Source organism: Struthio camelus, chromosome Z (genome assembly GCF_040807025.1).
Source record: "Struthio camelus isolate bStrCam1 chromosome Z, bStrCam1.hap1, whole genome shotgun sequence".
In the NCBI taxonomy this organism is placed as follows: domain Eukaryota; kingdom Metazoa; phylum Chordata; class Aves; order Struthioniformes; family Struthionidae; genus Struthio; species Struthio camelus.
Window position 1 is genome coordinate 31630895 of NC_090982.1, and position 23581 is coordinate 31654475.

At 42.3% G+C, this 23581-nt stretch overlaps 1 protein-coding gene across 2 annotated transcripts in view; it reads left to right on the top strand.

Moving 5' to 3' along the window:
• Window positions 1–15051, top strand: part of LOC104147228 (BDNF/NT-3 growth factors receptor) — a 206104-nt gene extending 191053 nt beyond the window's left edge. For both annotated transcript variants that reach the window (XM_068927293.1, XM_068927294.1), the window contains 2 exons: window positions 10421–10579; window positions 11069–15051. In XM_068927293.1, coding sequence (XP_068783394.1) covers window positions 10421–10579; window positions 11069–11254 — 345 coding nt within the window. In that variant the 3' untranslated portion in view covers window positions 11255–15051. The remainder of the gene's footprint in view (window positions 1–10420; window positions 10580–11068) is intronic.
• The last annotated feature ends 8530 nt before the right edge of the window (window positions 15052–23581 follow it).

A 23581-nucleotide genomic window follows, 5' to 3' on the forward strand; every position in this document is an offset into this window, starting at 1 on the left:
GAACTCAGTAGATTTGCCCACCTTTCAAAGATTTGTGGAACTAAAGACACCAGTCTCTCATTTTGTTGCCTCACATATGTTGTGGCTGTTTGCTAATCTTGGTATTTATAAGTCATATGACGAATTAGCCACCCAGGGAAAGGGGGAGAGGCTGTCTAACACAATTCGAAGGATTAGAACATCTGAGGTCTTTCAGCTAAAAACTGTAGTGCTCTCATGCGGTGTACTTTATAGAAACACTTTTGTGGCTCACAAGGGAGAAGTAAAGCTATGAACTGAGCTCTTTCCTTTTCCTCCCCTCTTCTCCTGTGATGTAACTTGACATGACCGATAGACCCAGACATGCTACATTAACCTACAGTAAATTTGAAAAAAATGTGGTTTTCCCTAAAAGAAATATTGGAAAGGGATGTGATCTCTAGTGCTTGTAAAATAGTTTTCAGACCTGAGAATGGGAGTAAAGATTTCCCAGTGAACTCAGTTGATACATACAGGGACGTTGTCAGAGCGTGCAGGGATGCAACAAGGAAGGCTAAGGCCCAGTTGGAATTAAATCTGGCAAGGGATGTCAAGGACAACAAGAAGGCCTTCTTCAAATACATCAATAGCAAAAGGAAGACTAGGGAAAACGTGGGCCCGCTGCTGAATGGGGCGGGTGCCCTGGTGACAAAGGATACAGAGAAGGCAGAGTTATTGAATGCCTTCTTTGCTTCCGTCTTCACTGCTAAGGCCAGTCCTGAGGAATTCCAGACCCTGGGGACAAGAGAGGAAGGCTGGAGAAAGGAAGACTCTCCCTTGGTGGAGGAGGATCAGGTTAGAGATCTTTTGTCCAAACTTGACATCCATAAATCCATGGGCCCCGACGGGATGCACCCACGAGTGCTGAGGGAGCTGGCGGATGTTATCGCTAGGCCACTCTCCATCATCTTGGAAAGGTCCTGGAGATCAGGAGAGGTGCCTGAGGACTGGAAGAAAGCCAATGTCACGCCAGTCTTCAAAAAGGGCAAGAAGGAGGAGCCAGGAAACTACAGGCCTGTCAGCCTCACCTCCATCCCTGGAAAGGTGATGGAACAGCTCCTCCTGAAGGTCATCACTAAGCATCTGGAGGACAAGAAGGTGATCAGGAGTAGTCAGCATGGATTCACCAAAGGGAAATCATACTAGACCAATCTGATAGCCTTCTATGACGGAATGACTGGCTGGGTAGATGAGGGCAGAGCAGTGGATGTTGTCTCCCTGGACTTGAGCAAGGCTTTGGACACTGTCTCCCATCACATCCTCCTGGGCAAGCTCAGGAAGTGTGGGCTAGATGAGTGGACGGTGAGGTGGCTTGAGAACTGGCTGGATGGCCGAGCTCAGAGGGTTGTGGTGAATGGCGCAGAGTCAAGTTGGAGGCCTGTGGCTAGCGGTGTCCCCCAGGGGTCAGTCCTGGGTCCAGTCTTGTTCAATATATTCATCAATGACCTGGAGGAAGGGACAGAGTGCACCCTCAGCAAGTTTGCTGATGAGACTAAACTGGGGGGAGAGGCTAACACACCAGAAGACTGTGCTGCCATTCAGAGGGACCTGGACAGGCTGGAGAGGTGGGCGGAGAGGAACCTCATGAAGTTCAACAGGGGCAAGTGCAAGGTCCTGCACCTAGGCAGGAATAATCCCATGCACCAGTACAGGCTGGGGGTTGACCTGTTGGAAAGTAGCTCTGCCGAGAAGGACCTGGGAGTGCTGGTGGACAACAAGTTAAACATGAGCCAGCAGTGTGCCCTTGTGGCCAAGAAGGCCAATGGGATCCTGGGGTGCATTAGGCAGAGTGTTGCCAGCAGGTCGAGGGAGGTGATCCTGCCCCTCTATTCAGCCCTGGTGAGGCCTCACCTGGAGTACTGTGTCCAGTTCTGGGCTCCCCAGTACAAGAGAGACATGGCACTCCTGGAGAGAGTCCAGCGGAGGGCTACCAAGATGATTAGAGGGCTGGAGCACCTCTCCTATGAAGAAAGACTGCAAGAGCTGGGCCTGTTCAGCCTGGAGAAGAGAAGATTGAGAGGGGATCTCATCAACGTGTACAAGTATCTGAAGGGGGAGTGTCAAGAGGATGAGGCCAGCCTCTTCTCCGTGGTGCCCAGCGACAGGACAAGAGGCAATGGGCAGAAACTGAACCACAGGAAGTTCCATCTGAACCTGAGAAAAAACTTCTTCACTGTGAGGGTGACTGAGCATTGGAACAGGTTGCCCAGAGAGGTGGTGGAGTCTCCTTCGCTGGAGATATTCAAAAGCCGTCTGGATGTGATCCTGGGCAATATGCTCTAGGTGACCCTGCTTGAACAGGGAGGTTGGACTAGATGATCTCCAGAGGTCCCTTCCAACCTAAACGATTCTGTGATTCTGTGATTCTGTGATACTGGCTTACAGTGTATGATACTTGGCTCTCAGACTCTGCACTAGAGTAACTGCTACCTGTTGATATTGATTTTACAGGTCCGTTAGCATCTTACTACGTTACACTTCAAACCCCGTTTTTTGTAAAAGCTGACAGAATTTAGGACTTTAACTCCAACAGAGACTCGCAGAGGCAAGTTTTCCAGTGCATAGTAGAGGTTACTCTTAAATCCTTCTTGGCCCTGGCAGCCCAAACACCTCAGAGTTAACACAAAAAGTGTAATTTGGTATTTTGTCAACTGTTTGCTTTAAAAATCAGAAAGGCCGTAGTTGTAGTTCATTAATACAGCATTGCAAATTGGTTTTGCTGCTGGCTTGGACACATTAGATAGTCATGTCAGGGCCTGTTTTAACATGTGTTGCGTCAGCTGCTTGGCAGCTGGTACCTGATCATCTCTCAGCCAGTGGAACAACCAGCAGACCCTCAGCTGCTTATGTGGAAATGGTGGTATGGTACAAGTGATACAGTGACCACTTGTAAAGCAAAACAGGACTTTTTGTGAACTGAATGTTAGAACTTGCCAGTCTTGACACTGGAGTGATCAGTAATTGTATGCTATGGCATAGCTTGATATGGAAAATTGACAGAATACAAGGTGTTTTGGAAAGTGGCCATGGTGACTCAAGATGACAACTCTTCTCTGGCTTATTATAATCCCATTTCTCTGTTCTTTCACCAAGGTCCTGAATTCCCATCTCCAGAAACAAATCTAGATGTCCACTGAACTCATTAAAGTACTCTGTTTCAACTTAACCATAGTATACCTCCTTTTGTTTTCACTTAGATTGTCATTTATTGTGAAAACGCTCTCATTTGAATGTAAAAGAAATGGCGTTCTAAAGGAACAGACTTTCCCATTTCTATGCTCTCCGTCGTAGGGCATTGAAGAGCTGACTAGTACCTCACTGCACTCTGTTATTTTCCAGTGCTACAGCTAATTTTCTTCCTGTGCCTCTAAAATGGAACTTTATCTTTGGTCAGAGGTGTGAACCGTGTCACCTTTTTCATAACCTTTGTCTGAGCTTACCTCAAGTGTACCTCATCTTGCTTTCTTGGAAGAGTAAGTTCTCTATAATGCAATAGCATTATGCTCCATAATACTATAGTATTACTTATCCCATATTTTTGGCAGATCCAGTAGGCTCTTGGGTAAAACACATTAGATATAGTTTCTGTATTCTTTCAACTTGGCATTTGAAAAGGGCTTTGGAAGATTCAGTAGATCATTCAAACATTTTAGATACATGTGCTGTCTCTCCTTCATTCTATCCTTTTGGCAGAATTGTTGCTTGCCCTTCATAAGCATTGCTGAGTTCCACAAGCAACTGGCAGAGTGCCTCCTTTTGTTTGTTATTAACCTGCCATCTACTAATTTCATTTGATGCTGTCTGTTTTTTGCATTATATGAAACTGCGAGTAATTGTTCTTTGTTGGTATTCCCCGTATCGCTCGTGGTTTCACAGAGACTGATGAGAAGAATTCATCTCCAGTGACACAAGGTTGACACATGATATTGAACTGATGTTATACAACTGAAGAAAGAAATTACAGTGTAATAAATGTTATCCTAGACATCATTTCACTTTTCTGAGAAGACGACTGGTAGAATAAATTAATAACTTTAGACATGAGTCCCTCTTGAATAAAGATGAGCTAAAATAAGGTTAAAAGTGAAACTGAAAGGACACATCTTTAGCTATTGGCAAATAATCCATTTTATTTCATAGTTTAGTAACCTCATGTGCTAGAACGGTGTTGCTTGTTACCCAGACTGAGACTGTGAAAATAAAATACTGCTTTTCTGCAAGTGGACATGGCAGGATTGATGATATTTTGAGAGGAGACATTGACTTTGTCCGGAAGGCCAGGGCATGGAAGAAATGAAAATAATAATTATTGATTTTTTTCTTGTACTGAGAGACATGTTTGCCAGCATTTTATGAGGAGGAAAGAGCAGATGTTCACCAAGAGAAGGCGAGGTTTTCAATTTTAGCAGTAAGACAGGATGGTCTTTGCAGAAAACATTTCTTTGCAGTTATATCAGCCTGAGATAGGGGAATAAGTCACAAGACCAACAGATAAATAGTGAAAACTACCCTGAAATGTTATAATCTCCTGAACACACAGGATGTATTATTGGAGGTAGATGAGTAAAGGAATCAAAAGGTATAGCTTGATTCCACTTTGACAAACTAAGATCCAATTACATCAAAGAGACTGAACATATACTTGTCATATGAAAGTTAATTGAAGCATATCCTAAACTGTGTTGCTGCTCTCAGGATGACCTCCCTGAGTTGCAAAAGGTCTGTCCTCAGGCAGAGTGGCATTAAGGTCAGCCGGGCTCTGTAAAGATGCAGCACTCAAGCCAGACAGGACATTGGGCAGGACTGGGACTGAAACTCATGGTTTACTTACACAGATTCGTTTGACTCACCAAGTAAACAGATTACTTTTATTCTGTTGGCAAAAAGAGCATCACTAGTCTTTAGAGAATATAGAAAGCACTGTGAAATTCCCATGTCGCACTGAGGGAATTGTGGGAATTTGGGAATTGTGAACGTAAATGAAGACGTCTGTTTTCCAAGGCTATGCTGTTGGTAGCTGTAGTTTTTTACTGCAGGAACTCAGAGTAACCGACTGCTTAAAGCTGGAGATTGAAAACATGGGAAAGGAATTATCTAATATGATGAGCTGGTGGGTGGATTCACTAGCCTCTCCAAGAGCGCTGGTGGATAGGGAAGGGGCAGAACATTTTGATATTTCAATGCATTCAGTCCCTCTGGAAGATGCTGGTGGGGACAGTCCTTCCCCAAGGCACACGGACAGTAACAGCACTGAGAGGCCAGTTGTATTCTGGCAGATTAGGACCTACCTCTCGCTGCTGTGTCTCATGAAGGTATGAACAAGGCACCTGCACAGAAGCAAAGGAGGGTTAATCTTCCCTCTCGAGCAGTGGTGGGTGCTCTTCCCCTACGGCCACCAGCATTAAATAAGAAGAGAGGTTGCTCCCTCTGCTTTGGTAATCCTCTGCAGCTCCCCACTGCCTGGCTCTGGAGCTCCAAAATCCTCTGCCAAGCCTGCAGCTCCTCAACCTCACCGTGGGTAAGGTAAAGCTGAGGTGTGGCTGGAATGCATCGCAGAAGTGTGACCAGTCCACTCAGCCCTTCCTTTGTTCATGGTGCACGGGGGCAAGGGATAAACCTGAAGTGAATTGTGTGGGTGGCCACTGTAGCAACTATTTCTTGTGCCTTTCTCCGCCCTTGGATTGCATCTTACCTGTAGAGCTCCACATAGAGCCCTGTTTCTTCCATGTCTCTGTAGACTGGTTTCCCTGGGCTTCCCCCTGCAGCAGCCTCCTGGCAGGAGCACAGTACTAAATTTGGTCATTCTTTACAAGAACATAGCCATTTACTCACAAACACAGACCAACAGGAAAAGAACTATTTCCAGAATACACATTTCATGGGGCAACAGGGCATTGGATTCCCATGGTGGCTGGGCAGGAGAGGTTGAAACCATGACCAGAGCAAGGTTCGAAAGATACAATTTTGAGTGAGGCAGGGTAATTGCAGGTTGATGATAGTCAGCTGAGGGCTTTTGTCTGTAGTGGTGTTTGTGAGGTGCCACAAAGCTCATTTTGCACTGAATGTATGGATGGATATTTACAAACCCACAGCAGCAAAAAACTCTGTCAACAGCATTTTGTACTACAGGCCTGCTTTACTGCTCAGAATAGAAGCTTCTGCATTGGACAAGCTCCATTATTTTGCAAGTGTCCCCAAATCAGGATAAGGAACATCTGAAGCTAGAAACTGAACAAATTTTAACAAACTCTAGAATTAGATCCCTTGCTTCAAGGCTCAAGCATGCTACTAGTACTGTGATCCTTTAAACTTGATGTTCACAAATAGACAAAGGGAATGTTCAAGGTCTGCTTATCTGGCACCTGTCAAAAGTGCTAAATTCGTTAAAAAAAATGAGTGCTGAAAGTGATGACAAGTGGAATGACACTGCATTGTTGACAATGTAACAACATTTCATATGAGGAACAGGGTAGCAGTTTCCCTTTGGAAGTGTTTCTTTGGAGAAAAGCATCATCTTTCAGTGATTTGGCACAGCAGTCTCCTCCCTGTGGATAGTTCATACATTGCAGAAGCTAATTTGCCAGGCCGTCCGCTTTAGATTTGGGCCCAGTATTGCTAGTAAACATAATATACGACTACAGCAAGACTAGGAAGTGCTTACTTGCATGAACTGATATTTGAAAGCACCTAAGTCGCAGGAAAGGCCTACAGAAGTGCAATTCTAAATGAAAATGAACCATCAGAAAGAAACTGCCTTCAAGTTAAGCACCAAGAAAATATGCCACAATTTGTATCCATAAAATTGTCATTTTTGCAGCACTGCTATTGCTACAATGCAGATTTTAAAATGATACCTTGTTAAGTTAAAACTGTAATGCTTTTAAACCTGTTATACATAACCTTAGTCAGATTAAATATTAAAGGTGTTGTTTACCTGCAATGGTAATCTGCTTAGCTCATGACCATTTTAAGAAGATGTGTGTCAAGCAGCACTACACTTACAGTGTAAGGTACCGGGGACTAATCCTGCAGGAGGCCAGTAATACCTGAGAGCAGTACAGTACTTGCATTTCTTAATAAAGTATGAAAGTATGAAGCACTGAGCACCTTTCAAGGTTAGTCAATATGCTCATGTTTTCTTTCTCTGAGCCTTCTTGGGGAACTCCCCCTAACTTTTCTACAAGCTTGGAAACATTAGCAAAAATGTATTCTACCTCAGTGCACTCCTGTTGTGTCACAGCTGTGAGTCCTTGGACTCATCAGTGCCATGAAGACCAAAGGAGCCTCGCAACTGGCTGATGATTTGTCTCAGGCATCCCAAAAAACGGTGGTGTCAAGTCACAGGCTGCAGTTCAAGAAAGCACTGAAGCACATCCTTCATTTTAAGCGTATATCTAACACTGCCTTCAGAGCACTTATGAGCTGAGTGCTTGTTGACTCAGTAACCGCTGATCGTTAATAGAGAAAGAAATGTGCATTTAGAGAAAGTACCTTTGGCCAGACCCTGGCCTGTGTTTTTGATGTGACTGAACTGAGATCAGAGTTGAAGTTGCAGGTGCTCTTGGACCAGGCGGGATGGAAATTGCTCAGCCTTCCGCAGGTGATGTCAAGTGTTTCACATCTGTCTTCATTGCGGTACAGTCTGGCAAGAAGAAGAACCTTTATAATCATAGCTAGCAGCTGTTGATGCTTTTGCCAAGGGGCTAAATATTATTTTCACAAAGACTCTAAGGCATTGGAAGTAACTTGTCTCAGATGATAGAGAAGGACAGTGATAGAGCTGGATAGACCTGAGGACTTCTCAGTCCCAGCCTGGTACTCTGCCAGTAAAGTCTTCTGCCTTTCAGGGACAGAAAAGGACAGAGTGCCATCCCAGATAGTGTGGGGTTGTGCAGCCCTGTGAAGAATGCCAAAAAGGCCTGTGGTTTATGTTTATCTGTAAATTGAGTTCTTGGTAAGTGTCAGTACCGATGTGTCAGTCTTGCTATGACTGCAAAGACAGCTAGGTCTGTGATGCTCTAGTTCTGTTCATTGCAACATCCATCATTTGGCAGCCATTTATCATCATCATTCTAGGGGTATCTATTTCACAGAAAATTCAGCACACAGTCCTACCACAACTACACTGTGGTTCTGTAGCAAGGAGTCATTGCAAAGGAAGATTTGGATATTGTTGTTTTTTAATTTTTAATTGCTTTTTAAAAATCTGTTAATGTAGGATGTGACAAATAAAAAATAGAGAGAGACATTGTTATATAGCTTTCATTGATTTTTAAGGAATGACTCAAAGAAATTGCTGAAAACACAAATTGTGGAGGCTATATGATGAGCAGATCTAAGAGCCATTTTAATATTTAATGAGACCAAAAGCTTCTCATCACTAATCATCTTTTAATGGCACTTGCCCTTTGGACGAGTGTATGTGGCTGCATGTTTCTAAGGGACTAAATTTTCTACCTTTCTAATGAAATACCACTCAAGCAGGGAGTAAAGGTGGTGATTTGGAGCTGTTTGGTTGCCATGTTCGGTTTAGTTTGTGATGACGTGGGAAACTGGAGCTTTGTTTGCATCTCCACCTATTAATATGTTACTTCAAACTCTCTATGCCGTTAATTGACTTCTCAGTCAAAGACCGTTAAAAAAGTCTGCTGAATGGAGCCTTATGGCACTTCTGCCTGTTGGACAGGTAAGCAGTACAGTGGGGACAAATGGGCCTAACTGAGCAAAACACTTAAAAACGTGCATCCATCTTCTGTCAACTGAGTGCTCACATGTATGTTTTAAAGTTCAACTGAAAGCAGCAGGAGTTGAGTCCCCTTTTGAACAGCGCTTAAGCCTCTGCGCTGCGACTTGTATTGAGTCAGAAGGAAATCCACAGTGTAGCCAGGACTTAAACTTGGGAGTCCTGCCTTTCAGTTGGCATCTCCGACAAAAATAATCCTCATTCACTCGCGCAGCATCTCAGGAAGGGGGAGGAGGAGGTGTGCCTCGTAATAGACCACTTCCATGAAAGTTTTAGCATCACTTTCAATTTTGATGGGATCATTACTGAGCTTTGACTTGTGGCACTGTATAGAACAGGGTTGAGTGCTAACAATGATAGCTGTATTTTTGGTAGGCTGTGCTAGTGCTCAGTTACTGACAAATAGCTGGAAACGGATGTTCTGAGTGATTTAGAAATAATGTGAACCCTGCCTGAACTTTTATTGGGTTTTTCTTCCATTTGCTGTTTCAACATTAGAACAAGGAGGGTATTATTTATAACAACATATGTAAAGTCCCACAAGGAGAAATGATATTTTGAACTGTCAGAATCTTGAAAGTGCAAATGTGGTTTCATAACTAAATATATTTTCAGACAGGAAAATGAGAATTAATCAAAAGCTAGATGTCCTTGAAAAAGCTTTCCTTTTTTTTCCTTCCTTGGAAATACTCACAGATGCCTCGATGCAAAAGTAGTCAGAATACCTGTATCACAGTAGCTCAGTTGGTTGCACTGTTTTAAAAATAGTGGATTTATTCATTGATTGATCCTATCACAGTGTGACATACTGGGAACAAGAAATAGTTTAGAGAATGGAAATAGAAGTAAAAGATTGTTTTTAGTTAAATTGAGGTTAAGTAACTCAATTTTAAGAAAGTGTAGCATTTTGAAGAAAATGAAGAGTATGTTAGAGACTTTCAGAAAGGCATTCGTTCAGGGAAAGACTCCTAGGGAATTCAGCTTGTATTAATTTGGGACAGGAGTTCATGTCCTGCAAGTTATTTATTATCAAGAGACTATCTAAAGGACTGAAAATTTTAGTGAAGCTGTGTAGGAGTGGGTAGTTAATGTGGAACAAAATCATTTCAGGCATTGATTAACTTTGTAAAGACAATATAATTGCTTTAGTTTGTTCAGAATTAAGATATTAAACCAAATAAATCCCGCTCCTCTTGAGTCATACAGTCAGACCGCTGTGTCTTCATGGAACTTTGTAGAAATTGCAGAGTTTCTGGGAGAAACATCATTGCAGATTTCATTACATGCATTTTTCACAGTTTCCTCAGTTTTAAAAGGGAGAGTAGAACTGGCGTAAATTAAATTGGATTGACAGGCTTGGTTAATCAGTAATTTTATGGAATATTCAGTTCCTTGAGTGGGGGACACCAAATAAATGTTGGAAATGTTGTACTTCAGAACCAATTCCTTAGGAGATTCTGTTGAGAAACCTATCATGGTAGTAATTGCTGCTCTGGGAGAGAGGAGTTTAGATCATGGCTCCCTGGTTCTTACCAGCTTAAGTGAATGGCGACAGACAGGCGAAAGGGCAATGTGGATTCCCCTGGTTCAGCATCTTGATACTCTTCCTCATAAGGGTCTAGAGGAATTATTTCTGACTCTTTCCTTTGTGTTTCTCAGGTTGGTGGTCACACCATGCTGCCCATTCGTTGGATGCCTCCAGAGAGTATCATGTACAGGAAGTTCACCACAGAAAGTGACGTGTGGAGCCTGGGGGTTGTATTATGGGAAATCTTTACCTATGGCAAACAGCCATGGTATCAGCTCTCAAACAACGAGGTGTGTATAAGGGAGGGTGACATTTTAATTGATGGTATGGCTTCTCTGTGGAAAGGACAGCAACAAATGTATTTAGTAAAATCAATAACCCTGATATCAAGTATTTATGGTTTTGTCATGAACGCTGTGGTTGAAGTTCATCTTTATCACCCTTTTCTCCCTGAGGTGGAAGGATGGAGGTTATCTAAGTAGACTGTACCAAGTTGGGATGTAGCTTCTTCCTTTATGTAAGAGAGAGTCTACTCTGGGTGTTGAGAAAGACCATGAGACAATGGAAAGGAGCTTACCTGTCTCCTGAATGGGCTTTAGGTGATTTCTGTTGCATATGAGGACATGTCATTGTCACAGAGTGGTTGTCCTAAACCAGTCTTCAATAAATTGAAGGATTCAGGAGATCTCTTGAGACTGATATGAGCAGCTTCCTCTTCTGTGGGTGAGTTCCATGTAACTTGCATGGCTGTGCTGATCTTTTCCTTGTGATTTTCGTAGGTGATTGAGTGCATCACTCAGGGCCGAGTCCTGCAGCGACCTCGCACATGCCCCAAGGAAGTGTATGACTTGATGCTGGGCTGTTGGCAACGGGAGCCTCACATGAGGCTCAACATCAAGGAAATTCATTCTCTCCTCCAGAACTTGGCCAAGGCATCTCCAGTCTACCTGGATATTTTAGGCTAATGCCTCCTAGTATTTCTTCTTATGGGCTGCGTGAATGAATGTCTTCAACTGCCGCTGAACTTCATTAAAATGTGTTCTTAACTTTGACAGTGTTAATGACAAAGTTGTGGAGAAGCTTTCAAAGGGCAAGCAATGTGCACTTCTCCATCTGTAGACACTGTATTGACTTTTTAGACATTACTGAGACATGTCTCTTTTCTCTCTCTCTCTGTCTTTCAGTTTCTATTATTTTTTTCCTCTCTCCTTTCTTTCTAATCGATTTGGCTTCTGCATTATTGTAACTCTGCATAGACAAAGGCCTTAAAAACCTGATCTGTTATATCAGCAGACTCTCCAGTTTGCCCACCACAACTAACAATGCCTTGTATTCATGCCTTTGATGTGGATGAAAAAAAGGGAAAAATATATTTGACTCGAACTTTGTGATTTCTGCTGTACAGATCCTGGAAGTTTCTATGGATTCACCTCAATTTTTTGCTTCGGCATGTGGGTGGAAAAAGAAGACTAGTGTTCTCTACACGAAGCATATTTCTTGTGGAGATAAAGCCAACTGGAAAGAAAACGGCATTGTGTGATCCACTCTCTGGAGGAACTATGGGATCAGATGGCATCCAACCCCACTAAAAAAACACTGAAACGATTTGATGGAAGGCAAGAGAGGATTTAGCGCTTTCCCTGGAGAGTCTTTCTGAGGAGTAAAGGGATTGTTCAAGGAGGTGCTTGGCCAGCACTTTTCATTACCAGATGCAAGTCTATGGTAAAAGGGAACGAGATGCTGCCTGCACTGCACACAAATATGTTACGTCACGATAAACAAAACATATGCCCTTATTTTGTCTTCTGGTAGGATATTGTCATGCCACTGGTATAAAAGTGTTCTCCAGCTCGTCTTTGGTAATAAAGGCTGAAGCTAGGCTTATTAATGGACAGTATTAATTTAAGAATCAAGTGCTGAAATTAAGGATTCTGTTAAGATAGGACAAACTATTGATGCTGGGGCAGGTGTATCTTATACTGTGCTTGTCCAGCAGCATATTCCTTCCTTTCTCAATCCTTTTCCTTTTCCTTTTCTTTCTTTTTTTTTTTTTAAACCACGAAGCCAAAACTGAGCGTGGTCTTTGTCGATTAATGCCCTTTGTGCAGAAACTCCTTTTGTAGTATACCCTTGTAGGCATAGCAAACTCATAATGGTATAACTTGTATTTCATTAAATGGGGTTAATGGAGGACATAAGCTATGTTAAAACACCTTTACAATGTTACAGATGTAATAGGCTGATATTACATGAGTAATCTAAAACAGGGAGATCACTGGTTATGTTTGAGCCATGGCAGGGGATAGAGTGAGATCCTTGGAGAAAACAAATGTGACTCTGAGGTTATGGCTTACTGTTCAGAGTGCACAGACCCTAAGCTCAGCACCATGTTTGTATCGGTACTAGTGCTGCCATTCCCAACATCCACTCTTTCTTTAAATTAATTTTTTTTGGTTGGATGGGCATTGTACATGTACAGCATTTGCATGGCCACTGTGTTGATGACAACTGCATGGGCATATCTGTTATTTTTCAAACCGAAGTTGAAGATTTCAAATTTAGAGTTAGGATTATTTTTAATATGAATTCTTACAAATGAAAACCTACCTTACCTATTCCTCAAGACTTTTGCCTCCCTCTGTGAGGGGGCGTTACTGCAAAAAAAAAGTGTTCTTTCTTTTCTTTTTCTCATTTTGTTTCTTATTGATATGAGCCAGATCAAAACAGTCCTTCATCTTTGTGTTGGGGGTATTTTATTTAATAAATTAAGCATTTTATTTTTGTAAGTGTTCCCATAACATTTTTAATATATAATTTGCTTGCACGTATTATTTATTGAGGCACTTTAGGTTTTTCCTTCAGAAGCTTTTAGAGCTAGTCATAAAGATTTTGAACATTTTCAAAAGAAAAGTTCACTGGACAGTGATGGAGCTTTACCCTTCTCAGTGTCATTGAAAAGGCAGCATTACAAATAAACACGACAGTGTAACTATAAAGCCATACTCAGTATTTCTTTAATAAACTAGATGTTATTTCTTAACCACTACTGAACTGGAAACACAAAAAGCCAGAGGAAGTTTCCTACAAAATGGGCCTTAAGATTTATTTAGACTGTCTTGGAAGTTCACATAGAAAGCTAGATAATGACTGAGCATCCACTGAAACCCATCCTCTTGAGAATCTGAGTTTCATTTTTTTGAAGGAGTTTGAAGTTCATTTTCAATATAACAGCAGGGCGGAAAGGAAAGTGTCAGAGCCTGCTGCGGCCATGCAGTGGGAGAGGGTTGCAGGTGGTAGAACGGGAGGTGCTGAGCTTCTGCCTGCTGTATTCTCTCTTAGTTTCTTAGGAGCTTAAGAAAAATGCATCCAAGATGCTCTTCTACTGGAAAGCAGGCTCCAGCCTGAAAGCAACCAGGTGGGTTTTGCCAGCACTGAAAGAATGTATACCAAAAAAACCCCAACAAACCAACAAATCACTGAAATTGTACTTAGTGACATCTTCTTTTTGTTTTACTAGTGAGACTATTAGAGTTATTTCAGAGAATAAATCGTGTTGCAATGCATTGTGCAATAACATAGCAGTATGTTAAACTTCTAAAGGACCAAATGTTCTTCAGAGCCACCAGAATGGATAACCTTGACCTATATCATAAATGTCCTTGATTGATAGTGCATAAAATGTATAATCAAAGTAGACAAGCTATTAACTATAGCTATACATGTTTTGCGTTTATTCATGAAAAGGTGGGTAAGTGTAGCAGAATGAGCAGAGAATAAGAAGAAATGTGCTCAAATCACAATACAGGGTGAGTATATGTGCACATTGATCACGCTTGCACTGTCAGCTAAATCGTATACACTGAATAAATATGACAATCAATCAGGCTCATTTGAAAAGTCGTTCTGGACTATGCTATTAACTGATCGTATATATTATATATGTGTGTTTACATATGGCATATATATATATACACACACACACATAGCATATACATGTATGCCTATGTCTGTTTTATTTTATTTATATATGTGCAGACATGCATGCACATTATGTATGGGCTGTGTGTATATGTATAAATTTATATACACCTACATTATTACAAATGATAATTAGAATAGAGTGCTATTAATAAATTGATAAAAGTCTGCTGAGTAACCAAAATAATTTTTTTTGCTTTTTTCTGTGTTTTTAAGATTCAGCTTTTTAACTGGTATGCAGCAGAGGAAGCGCTAGAATGCCAGAGATAAAACGACAAGCACTTTTTTTTCCCCCTAAATAATTGCATAAAAACATTTATATCATTCCCATCTCACCTGTTGATTTCTCACAAGGAAATGAACAGATTAGCTTCTGAAGTCCAAAAGCAGATTTTGATTTATTGTCATTTTTGGGTTTGTGCTATTGTTGTTTTATTGCCCTGGAATAACAGTGCAGCTCCATTAGCATTTTATACTCGTCTGCAGTAACAAAATAATTCGAAGAATGAGCTGGACTATTCAGACTGCAACACAGCTTGTAGGACAATGATGAGAACACCAAAATTCAGCAGTAATAATAGCAGCATTCGCCACACTCTGTCCTTCACTCTCAATAAATCTGCAGAACTCAGAACTGGCTGTGGAGAACAGATGTTTGTAAAGCAACAGCACCCCATGATGCATGATGGAGTGTACCCTTTTTAAAAGGACTTAATTTATTTTGATTTGTAAGCCAGTATATCTGTATACTGTCTACAGTTTAATAAATGACATTATTTCTTTCTCTCTCTCTCTTTCTTTCTTTCCTTCTTTCCTTCTCTCTTTCTTTCCTTCTTGTCTCTTGTTCTCTCCTTCTGTACCCCACCTTTCTGAGAGATCGTTTTGATTGTGGTTGATGTAGACTTTTACAAAACACTTTAAAAAGGAAAGAAATAACCCAATAAAATGGTCAGGTCATTAGATGACTAAGGTACAGTGCATATGTGTTAGAACAAGACTGTTTCGGGGTTGTTGCAGCCTGTAAATGAATTTCAAATACTGCTATAAAATGTGAGGGAGGGGAGCAGGGAGGGGCTGGGGAAGAGATGGGGGTTTCTAATCAAAGATGAAGGTTTTGATAGCACAGGAAGTTGTATTTTCTTGTTGTCAGGGCTGGGATGAACCACTACTGCTTTGAATCGAGAGGCCCTTGAAGAGCCTTAGTTAAAACACCTTTGTTTGGGGTGGGGGGGGGGGCCTATAGGTTTTTTTGCTACATTCATCACAAATATGAAGCAAAAAAAAAAGTCTACATGTTGCAGGGAAAACACTGTGAATTTCACAACAGCAACCAAGTGACTATTTTGCCATCTTTTAAACATACGTCTCAGGAGAAGAAATGGGAAATGATGGGTGTATTATTTTACCGTCTATGCATTCTAGACCAGGTCTATGGGGGTTTTTTGTTTGCTTGTGGAAGGTTCTGCGGGATGACCAGCTGGTATTTTATAAACGCTGCCTACTTTGGGCAAGGATAATAGAAGCTGCTTGTAGTGAGGCCGATTGGTAGGAATATGTTAGAAAACAGAGATCTAATAAAATTTTTCCAGAGGCCTATATCTTGCAGCTTATATGTATCTTTCTGTAACTTAAAGAAAAGCAGCTAAGAATGTTTTATATACAAATAATTTAATTCAACATTGATGTTTGATTACATCACCAATAGAGAGAGAATCAATTAATTATGAAGTATTTGTCCCGGCCCTGCTCTCTACCTACCCTTTATGTGTGTATGTATATTTCTAGGTATCTCTCTCTTTGTCACTTGAGATAGAGAGAGGGAGATATCTACATATAAATATAGATCTCTATATTGTCACCAAACTGTGACCTGGTGTTTAGAGCTATCTTTCTCCTTTCTTTTTCCTTTTCCTTTTTTTTTTTTTAATGTAATGTCTCCGTGCAAATATTTAGTGGTTCTTGTTTTGCAGTTTGTTATAGCAAATCATTGCTTTAAAACTTTCATTGCATCTTGGCTGATTTCAAAGTGATGCCTAGGTATCAGTGTTAAAAGTTTTGTTTGTGAATCATGTGACCAGCTTCTCTCAACATGACATGGAAAGTCTCTTGTATTACAGTGTATTTAATAAAAATGATGTCTTAAAATAAATAATGTCATAAAAAAAAAGATACAACGATTACTTTAAAGGACATAGATTTTCATGAAGTGTTGTGTGCTATTTTCTTTTATTTGAATGCCTTTGTTTAGCTCCCTTCCTTTTGAAAAAAGTGAAATTAAGGCAGAATTTAGCATGTTTAGAATCATGATATTTTTGCACTCTAAAACCTTAAATAAAAAGCAGGTCACTGAACTCCTAGGTGAGGAAAGAAGAGTCCCATAGCAATAAGAAAATGAAATATCCCATATGAATATCATCTGTTAGGCTGTTTTTTATTCTTTGTTTTCCCAAATGAAGATCCTATTTGAATACTTGCTCATTTGAGAAGCAATATACCTATTTATCTTCTAGCACAAACAGGCCTTCAGGAAATGTATCCATGCTGGCTGCAAATAGTTTTCTGGCTTTTTGCAAAATGGGTATCTCAAACCACACCGCCATTGGAAATGTAGCAGAGCATAGGGCTGTCCTTTTTAACTCATGCAGGTCTAGAATGAATGTAGGGTGAACAAATCTAGCATTAACTCCAGCTCCTTGAAGAACATGATTATTAATATTCAGAACATAGAGTGCCTGAACATCCAACATAGGTTCAGCAACTTGATTAAAGGTCTCTCCATGAGCTATTGATTTAAACCAAACCCTTCGAGGAAGGAGGAAGATTAGAGCCACTTTATGACTGCATCTGCCTCTGCGAAGATGCCTTGCCAAGACTGGAGGAGCTGCCTGTAAGCGTTCAAAAGGTCGAAGGAAAAAGATCCGCTGAGAAGACGCCTCGGCATAAAGTTTGTCCAAAGCTATGCAAATAACCTTGATCTGCACTGAAAAGCTCTGCTGGCAACTTGTGTTCATCCAGTGAGAACTGCCTTACCTGCTTTGGAGGGTGGAAGCTGGATCCTTTCCAGAGCCGATGGGTTTTGTTGCCATGCTGAAATGAAACGCCTCCCTGCAGATGACCAGTTGCGATGAAGCACTTTGACAGCAGTGGGGCTCGTTGCTTGCGCAGCCTCCCAGCGCTGAGCCTGCATAAGCAGTGCCTGGCCACCCCGGAACTGCGGGCACAAGGTCCTGCGCTCTCCTCCCTGCTTTGCCCTTTCCCAGCATATTTTTAAGGCATCTGCATACAGGAGATGGCCACCCTGTCCTTGAGCTAGCTCTGCGTTGTGAGGTACGAAGCTGGAGGAACCGGTCCCAGTGGGGCACTCAACGGCCTTGTGATACAGCTGGTATTTTGCAGCGTTGCAGCGAGTCCGGCTGTTGGCCAGACTATGCTTTGCGTTTCTCCTCCCCAGTCACCCTATGTCTCGCTTCCAGCTCGGCCTGCCCTGACTAATAACAGCATCAAAGACCCATCAGCAGTTCTGGCACCTTTCTTCTGCATAAAATCCAGAAGTTGTGAAATACCAAAAAGGCCAGGAGGGAATATTCAACACAAGACCTGCTCCTGCTTCTGCTAAGGCTGGACAAACTTTCACAATTGATTTCATGATAGAGAAGTCTTTGTACTAACTGCTTCAAGTATTGGAAAATCAATCATCTTGATCACTGTATTATTTTGAAAGTGATTCACAGTGCCTGTTGACTACTCCAATTAGCATTTTTTTAATGGCTATAATTTATTTCCAGATCAGTGAGAAAGTTTACATCACAAGGAAGAATGATGGTCCTGGAAAGGACAAAAGAAATCCTGGATATCAGGGGACAGGGTCAGGCAAAGTCTAGTAAACCAGCTGACAGGTTGGCTTGTTATTATTTATGATAAACAGTAGAGTTGAATAGGAAGGACTTCATGCAAAAAAGAAGAACGCTTGAAGTGGTCACTCCAAAGAAACACTCCACAGTGTTTCTATGCTAGAGGCCTTGTGCTTCAACTCCTTGCGTGTGGTTTGATCTGCACAACACAGATGGTGCTCCTGCAGCAACTCCCAGCTTTTAAGGGATCAGAAATTATAGAGGTTGGGTCTATTTTTATGCATGATGAAATGAATAGTAGTAGTAGTAGTAGTAGTAGTAGTAGTAGTAGTAGTTATAATAATGATAATGAGAATGAGAATGATAATGATAATGATAATATTAAAAGGCCCCAAACAGAATAGAACATAGGTGTGGAAAAACAACTGTTTTACTTCCTTGAGCTGATAGTCACATTGCACAAAAATATGTACTGACACAAAAAATCACAGATAAATTATCAAAATTTGATTTAAAATTCAGTTCAGAAGGCTGCTGAGAAGAGAAGGGATCATTGCTTGTGCTTTTTCTGGTCGGGATCTGTACTGAATGGCATGCAGGGAAAGGGGGAGATGGATGGGAGAAGATCAGAGAGCAAAGGAATAAACCTGTATTTAAAATGTGATGTAAGTACTAGGATATAGCTGTTCTTGTTGTCCCAATGTATGAGCTTAAAAACAAGCAACAGACACTTGGCAAGTTAATTACACACATTTTGGGTACTTCTGGTACAGACAGTGATGTTCCTAGGCCTAGCAGTGTTGTGTTACTGTTGAGTGACTGCTAGTCTCAAAGAAGGTCCAGCTGTGCCACTCTTGTTGTGCATATATGTATGTGTGTGTGTGTATATATATATATTCACACATGTACACATATGCACACATATATGTTTGTATATATATATTTGTATATATATTTTCCTGGAACAGCTTGTTTAAATGCAGAAAGACCAGTGCTGCTGTTACGCTTTAGTAACAGCACAGGCTCTGTGGTTAAATGATCTGGGCTTACCAGCTAGCCCAGTTAGAAATTATTGGAAATAGAAAGGTAATTTATCTGGGATTATCAGAGAATAGGACTGTCGACACAAGTGATTCCCAGGGCCACATTCGCAGTCTTGGAAACCCAAAGTCGCCCTGTGGAAGGAGCAGGGATGCTGACTAGTTTAGCACCTTGTGGCTCAGAAATTGAAAGCAATTTACAACCTTTTATTCTTTTTCTTTTTTTTTTTCTGATACTTGACACATGGCAGGAAAAAAAAACCTCATCTGCAGAGCACCTTTCTATATACCCTTCCAACCTCTGCTAATAGCCCTAATCCTGGGTGACATTTAAATTGAAATGTTTTTCCCAGCATGTATTACCAGGGGCAGAGCCTTCAAATTTGGCAGAGGCACTCAACTGCAGCCTGGCAGCAGCCGTTTCTTTGCCCACTGGCTTCACACAGGTAAGTGCTTTTAATCTCTGTGCCTTGCTACTGTGGAGCTAGCAGATGCTCTTGATACCTGCAAGCACAGGCAAACAGTGTTATCTGTGCGCTGGGGAGGAGAAGGTAATGGGAACTGCCTCTTCTTCCATCCATCATAAATATTTCCACGTTCTCACCTTCTGCATGGCAGTTAATAAATCACCCAGTGACACAGCTTTATCGCTTTAATGATCTTGAGATCAAACACCAAATTATCTGTCCTCGTTATATTGCACTGATTAAATCTGTCCACAAAAGAAGAGCTGATCCACTTTGTTGCAGAGACTATTTAAATACCCCTTGGAGGCATGCACACACCCGCATCCCCTTTCCTGCATCTCCCTTGCCCAGGCATGTCCTCCTCACCTCGCTGCTTTTCTGCCCCTTTTTTGGGGGTATATTTTGGGAATCGGTGCCTAGGCGGACACACACGGCAGGCAGCGGTAGGATCCTGCAATCTCCTAGCAACGGAGGGCTTAAAAACGAAAGCGGGGGACCAGGTTGCCCGGCAGGATTCAGGATGTAAGGCATTTGCGCATTTGGCTTTTGTTGCCAATGATTGCTATTTCTAAAACTGGCACTTTTTTTTTTAATCCTGGAGTGATTCCCCCCCCCACCTCCAGCACTTAAGTTATTCTATTAAGAGCACCACTAACATCCCCAGCTCCTATAATTAACACTTCAGAAAATCACAATGCAGAGCTGCAAGTCTTTCAGAGACAAAATAGGACGAACATATGGAACTCGTATTTCCGCTCCCCTCCTCTCCCCCCTCATCCCCAATTTCAGGAGAGCATGTCTGTTTGTCTTCCCTTTTTTTTTTTTCCAAGTTGTTACATAAGAAAGAAAGTCTCTGCAAACAACCCATTGTAAGCTCAGGTCATCCCTTTCCATTTCTGTTTTTTTCCACTGCTTCGTGATTTGGGGAATTACATTGACAAATGTCATTAGCACCAGTCGTTTTTTAACAACTAGGAACCTAAAGAGGCTCAAATGAGCGAAAGCAGATGGAAAGTAAACACAGTGCCTCTGATACCATGGAGGCCACTAAATAAATATGCACTTTACTTGCTTAAAATAACACTTATTGGCAGTAAATGTTGTTGGTTTTTTTCACTGGTGGGGGACTAATCACTCTGGCAAGGGCTCTGTGCTTTGCAAGCTGTTGCGGTGCTCCTTTGGCTCGCCTTGTGTTGCACAACTGCACTGACCTCAGTGCGGGGCACCTGGCTTAGGACCAGGGAAGTTAGCAAGAGCAATCCCAGGTATCAACCTTTTCCCTAAGTGTGCAAAACTTGAGAGGAGTTTCATAGTAGGATATGGGTTGCTTAGAGGTTATTTTCAGACCAGACTTGCTGTTAAAACCTATTTGTGACTGGGGAAAGGGTTCGAAGATAGCTTTGCTGAGCCAGAATGAGGCACATTAGGCTGCGGGCTTGTTTTGGACAAAGCTGAGGTTTTGTTTTAAAAGAGGGAAATGCAACTAATGTTTATGAAAATTCCTAATTTCAAGTGTGTAGCACCAACAAGCCTCACCAAAATTAGCAGCACACAACTGCAGTGCTGAGCTGGGGATGGTGGGGGCTGTAAAACCCCAACCAGTGGCGCGCAGAGGAGATAGGGATGTCTCCTGAGACCCTGCCCAGGGATCAAGCCTTGCTGCTGCTGGTGTTTCAGCTCTTCTTACAGAGCTCCGACCCAAGGCTTGACGGAGGTAGCTGACACAATGTGAGGGGATTTGAGGGGTTTAGACCAGTCTTATGCAAAACTGAAATTAAGCCAGGGCCAGCCCAGGAAAGCTAAAAATGGCCCTCTGTAGCAGTATCTTGAAACAGTAGTGAAGCTGTTAAACAAACTGCCTGCTGCAAAGTGAAAGCAACAACAGTGAAAGCAGCAAAGTGCAGTTGCATACATCTTGCTGGCTGTTTTGCTAGCTGAGGTAGTACTAATAGCACATAAATGGCATTGTTAATCTAAGGTAAACCTTTCATTCTGGGTTTTTTTTTTTTTGTCTTTTGCATGTGAATGGTTAAACTAACGTGGGTAGCCAGCATCTTAAAAACTAATGCAGCAAAATTTTGTTGAGCTTTGCCTTAGACAGAGGCGGCATCGCCTGCTCCTTTCTTCTCTTCTCCTGCAGTAATCGGCAATTCCCCAGCGAGCAGTGCGTTTGAGAGGACACAGACACACCAGCTTATTTTCTGGTGATGCTTTGGTGAGGCTGATGCTGGCAGCCTTCATCTCAGCAGCTACCCGAAGTTCAGTTTCTGCGTCTTCCCCTTCTGCTCTGACATAAAGCCTTTGTCAAGAGAGACTAGTTACCATGGCAGTATCTCTAAAATAGAACAAATCCAACACACATCAATACCTGTACAATAAATAGAATAAAGTACTACTTATAATACGTTATTCTGCATTCACTTGGTAGTAATTTGTGCAGAGGGCTGCAACAAACTCTTTTTCATTTAATTATGGGAAAGCAATTCTTCAAATCGGAAATGCTCTGTGCTGGGGAAGGAACAGAGCCGAACTGCTGAGTGATTAAAAAGACAGAGCTCCAGTTGCTAAATTAGAGCCGCTAACAAGGTTGCTCTTCACGGAGAGGCCCATCTATCTTCCCCTCGCTGCACCAGGTGCTGGATTAGGCCCATATTCTCAGACAAGTGCGAACTTTTAAGAGGTGTTAATAAGGCGGTGTTTTGCTTTGCAGCTGAGTGCGGCTGGTATTTGCGGCTGGCCCCTGAAGCACCACAGGGCAGAGATCCCACAGGGTCGGGGACGCCGTGCTGAACCAGCACCGCCAAGTCTCCTTCCCTGGGATGGGGAGCACTCAGAGACGACTAGAAAAACAGCGAGTGTTTATGCAGGCGTGAGGCAAAGGCGGCAACGCCTTTCACGGAAACAGTGAAATATCCGTCTTTGGACCGCTCTTAGAGAAACGTGCTCAAACTCGTGCTGTGAATTCATGGCTATGGTTGCTCTGCATGGGCACGTCGGGTTGGACTACACAAGACCTGAGGGGTCTTTCAGCCCTGTTACTCCGTGGTGGGAAACACTTGCTTCCCACTTGGTTGCTTCTCACCCCCAGAAACTTTCATCTCAGATGTGTCCTTCCCAAGCCAGTCCAGAGCAAATTGTTGTGCTTAACTGAGAGCCACGAATTAAAAAAAAAAAAGAGGGGGCAATCGTTTTTGTTTTTTTTTTAAGGATGTCCTGTATCATGCCTTGGCACTTTTAAAATACTAGTAAACGGGTTTTCTGGTCTACTAGTTTGCTGTTCCAGTTGACTGTGAGTAGAGCAATATCTGTAACGAATATCCATGGTGAATCCTCTTCCCTCCCTCTCTCCCTGCAGAGATTAATGATCACAGAATCACAGAATAGTTTAGGTTGGAAGGGACCTCTGGAGATCATCTAGTCCAACCTCCCTGCTCAAGCAGGGTCCTCTAGAGCATATTGCACAGGATCGCATCCAGGCAAGTTTTGAATATCTCCAGGGAAGGAGACTCCACTACCTCTCTGGGCAACCTGTTCCAATGCTCTGTCACCCTCACAGTAAAGAAGTTTTTTCTCAGGTTTAGATGCAACTTTCTGTAGTTCAGTTTCTGTCCATTGCCTCTTGTCCTGCTGGGCACCATGGAGAAGAGGCTGGCCTCATCCTCTCAACACCCCCCACTTCAGATACTTGTAGACGTTGATGAGATCCCCTCTCAGTCTTCTCTTCTCCAGGCTGAAGAGGCGCAGCTCTCTGAGCCTTTCTTCAGAGGAGACATGCTCCAGTCCCCGCATCATCTTTGGAGGCCTCCGCTGGACTCTCTGCAGCAGTGCCATGTCTCTCTTGTACTGGGGAGCCCAGATTTGGACACAGTACTCCAGATGTGGCCTCAGCAGGGCTGAGGAGAGGGGCAGGATCACCTCCCTCCACCTGCTGGCAACACTCTTCCTGATGCAGCGCA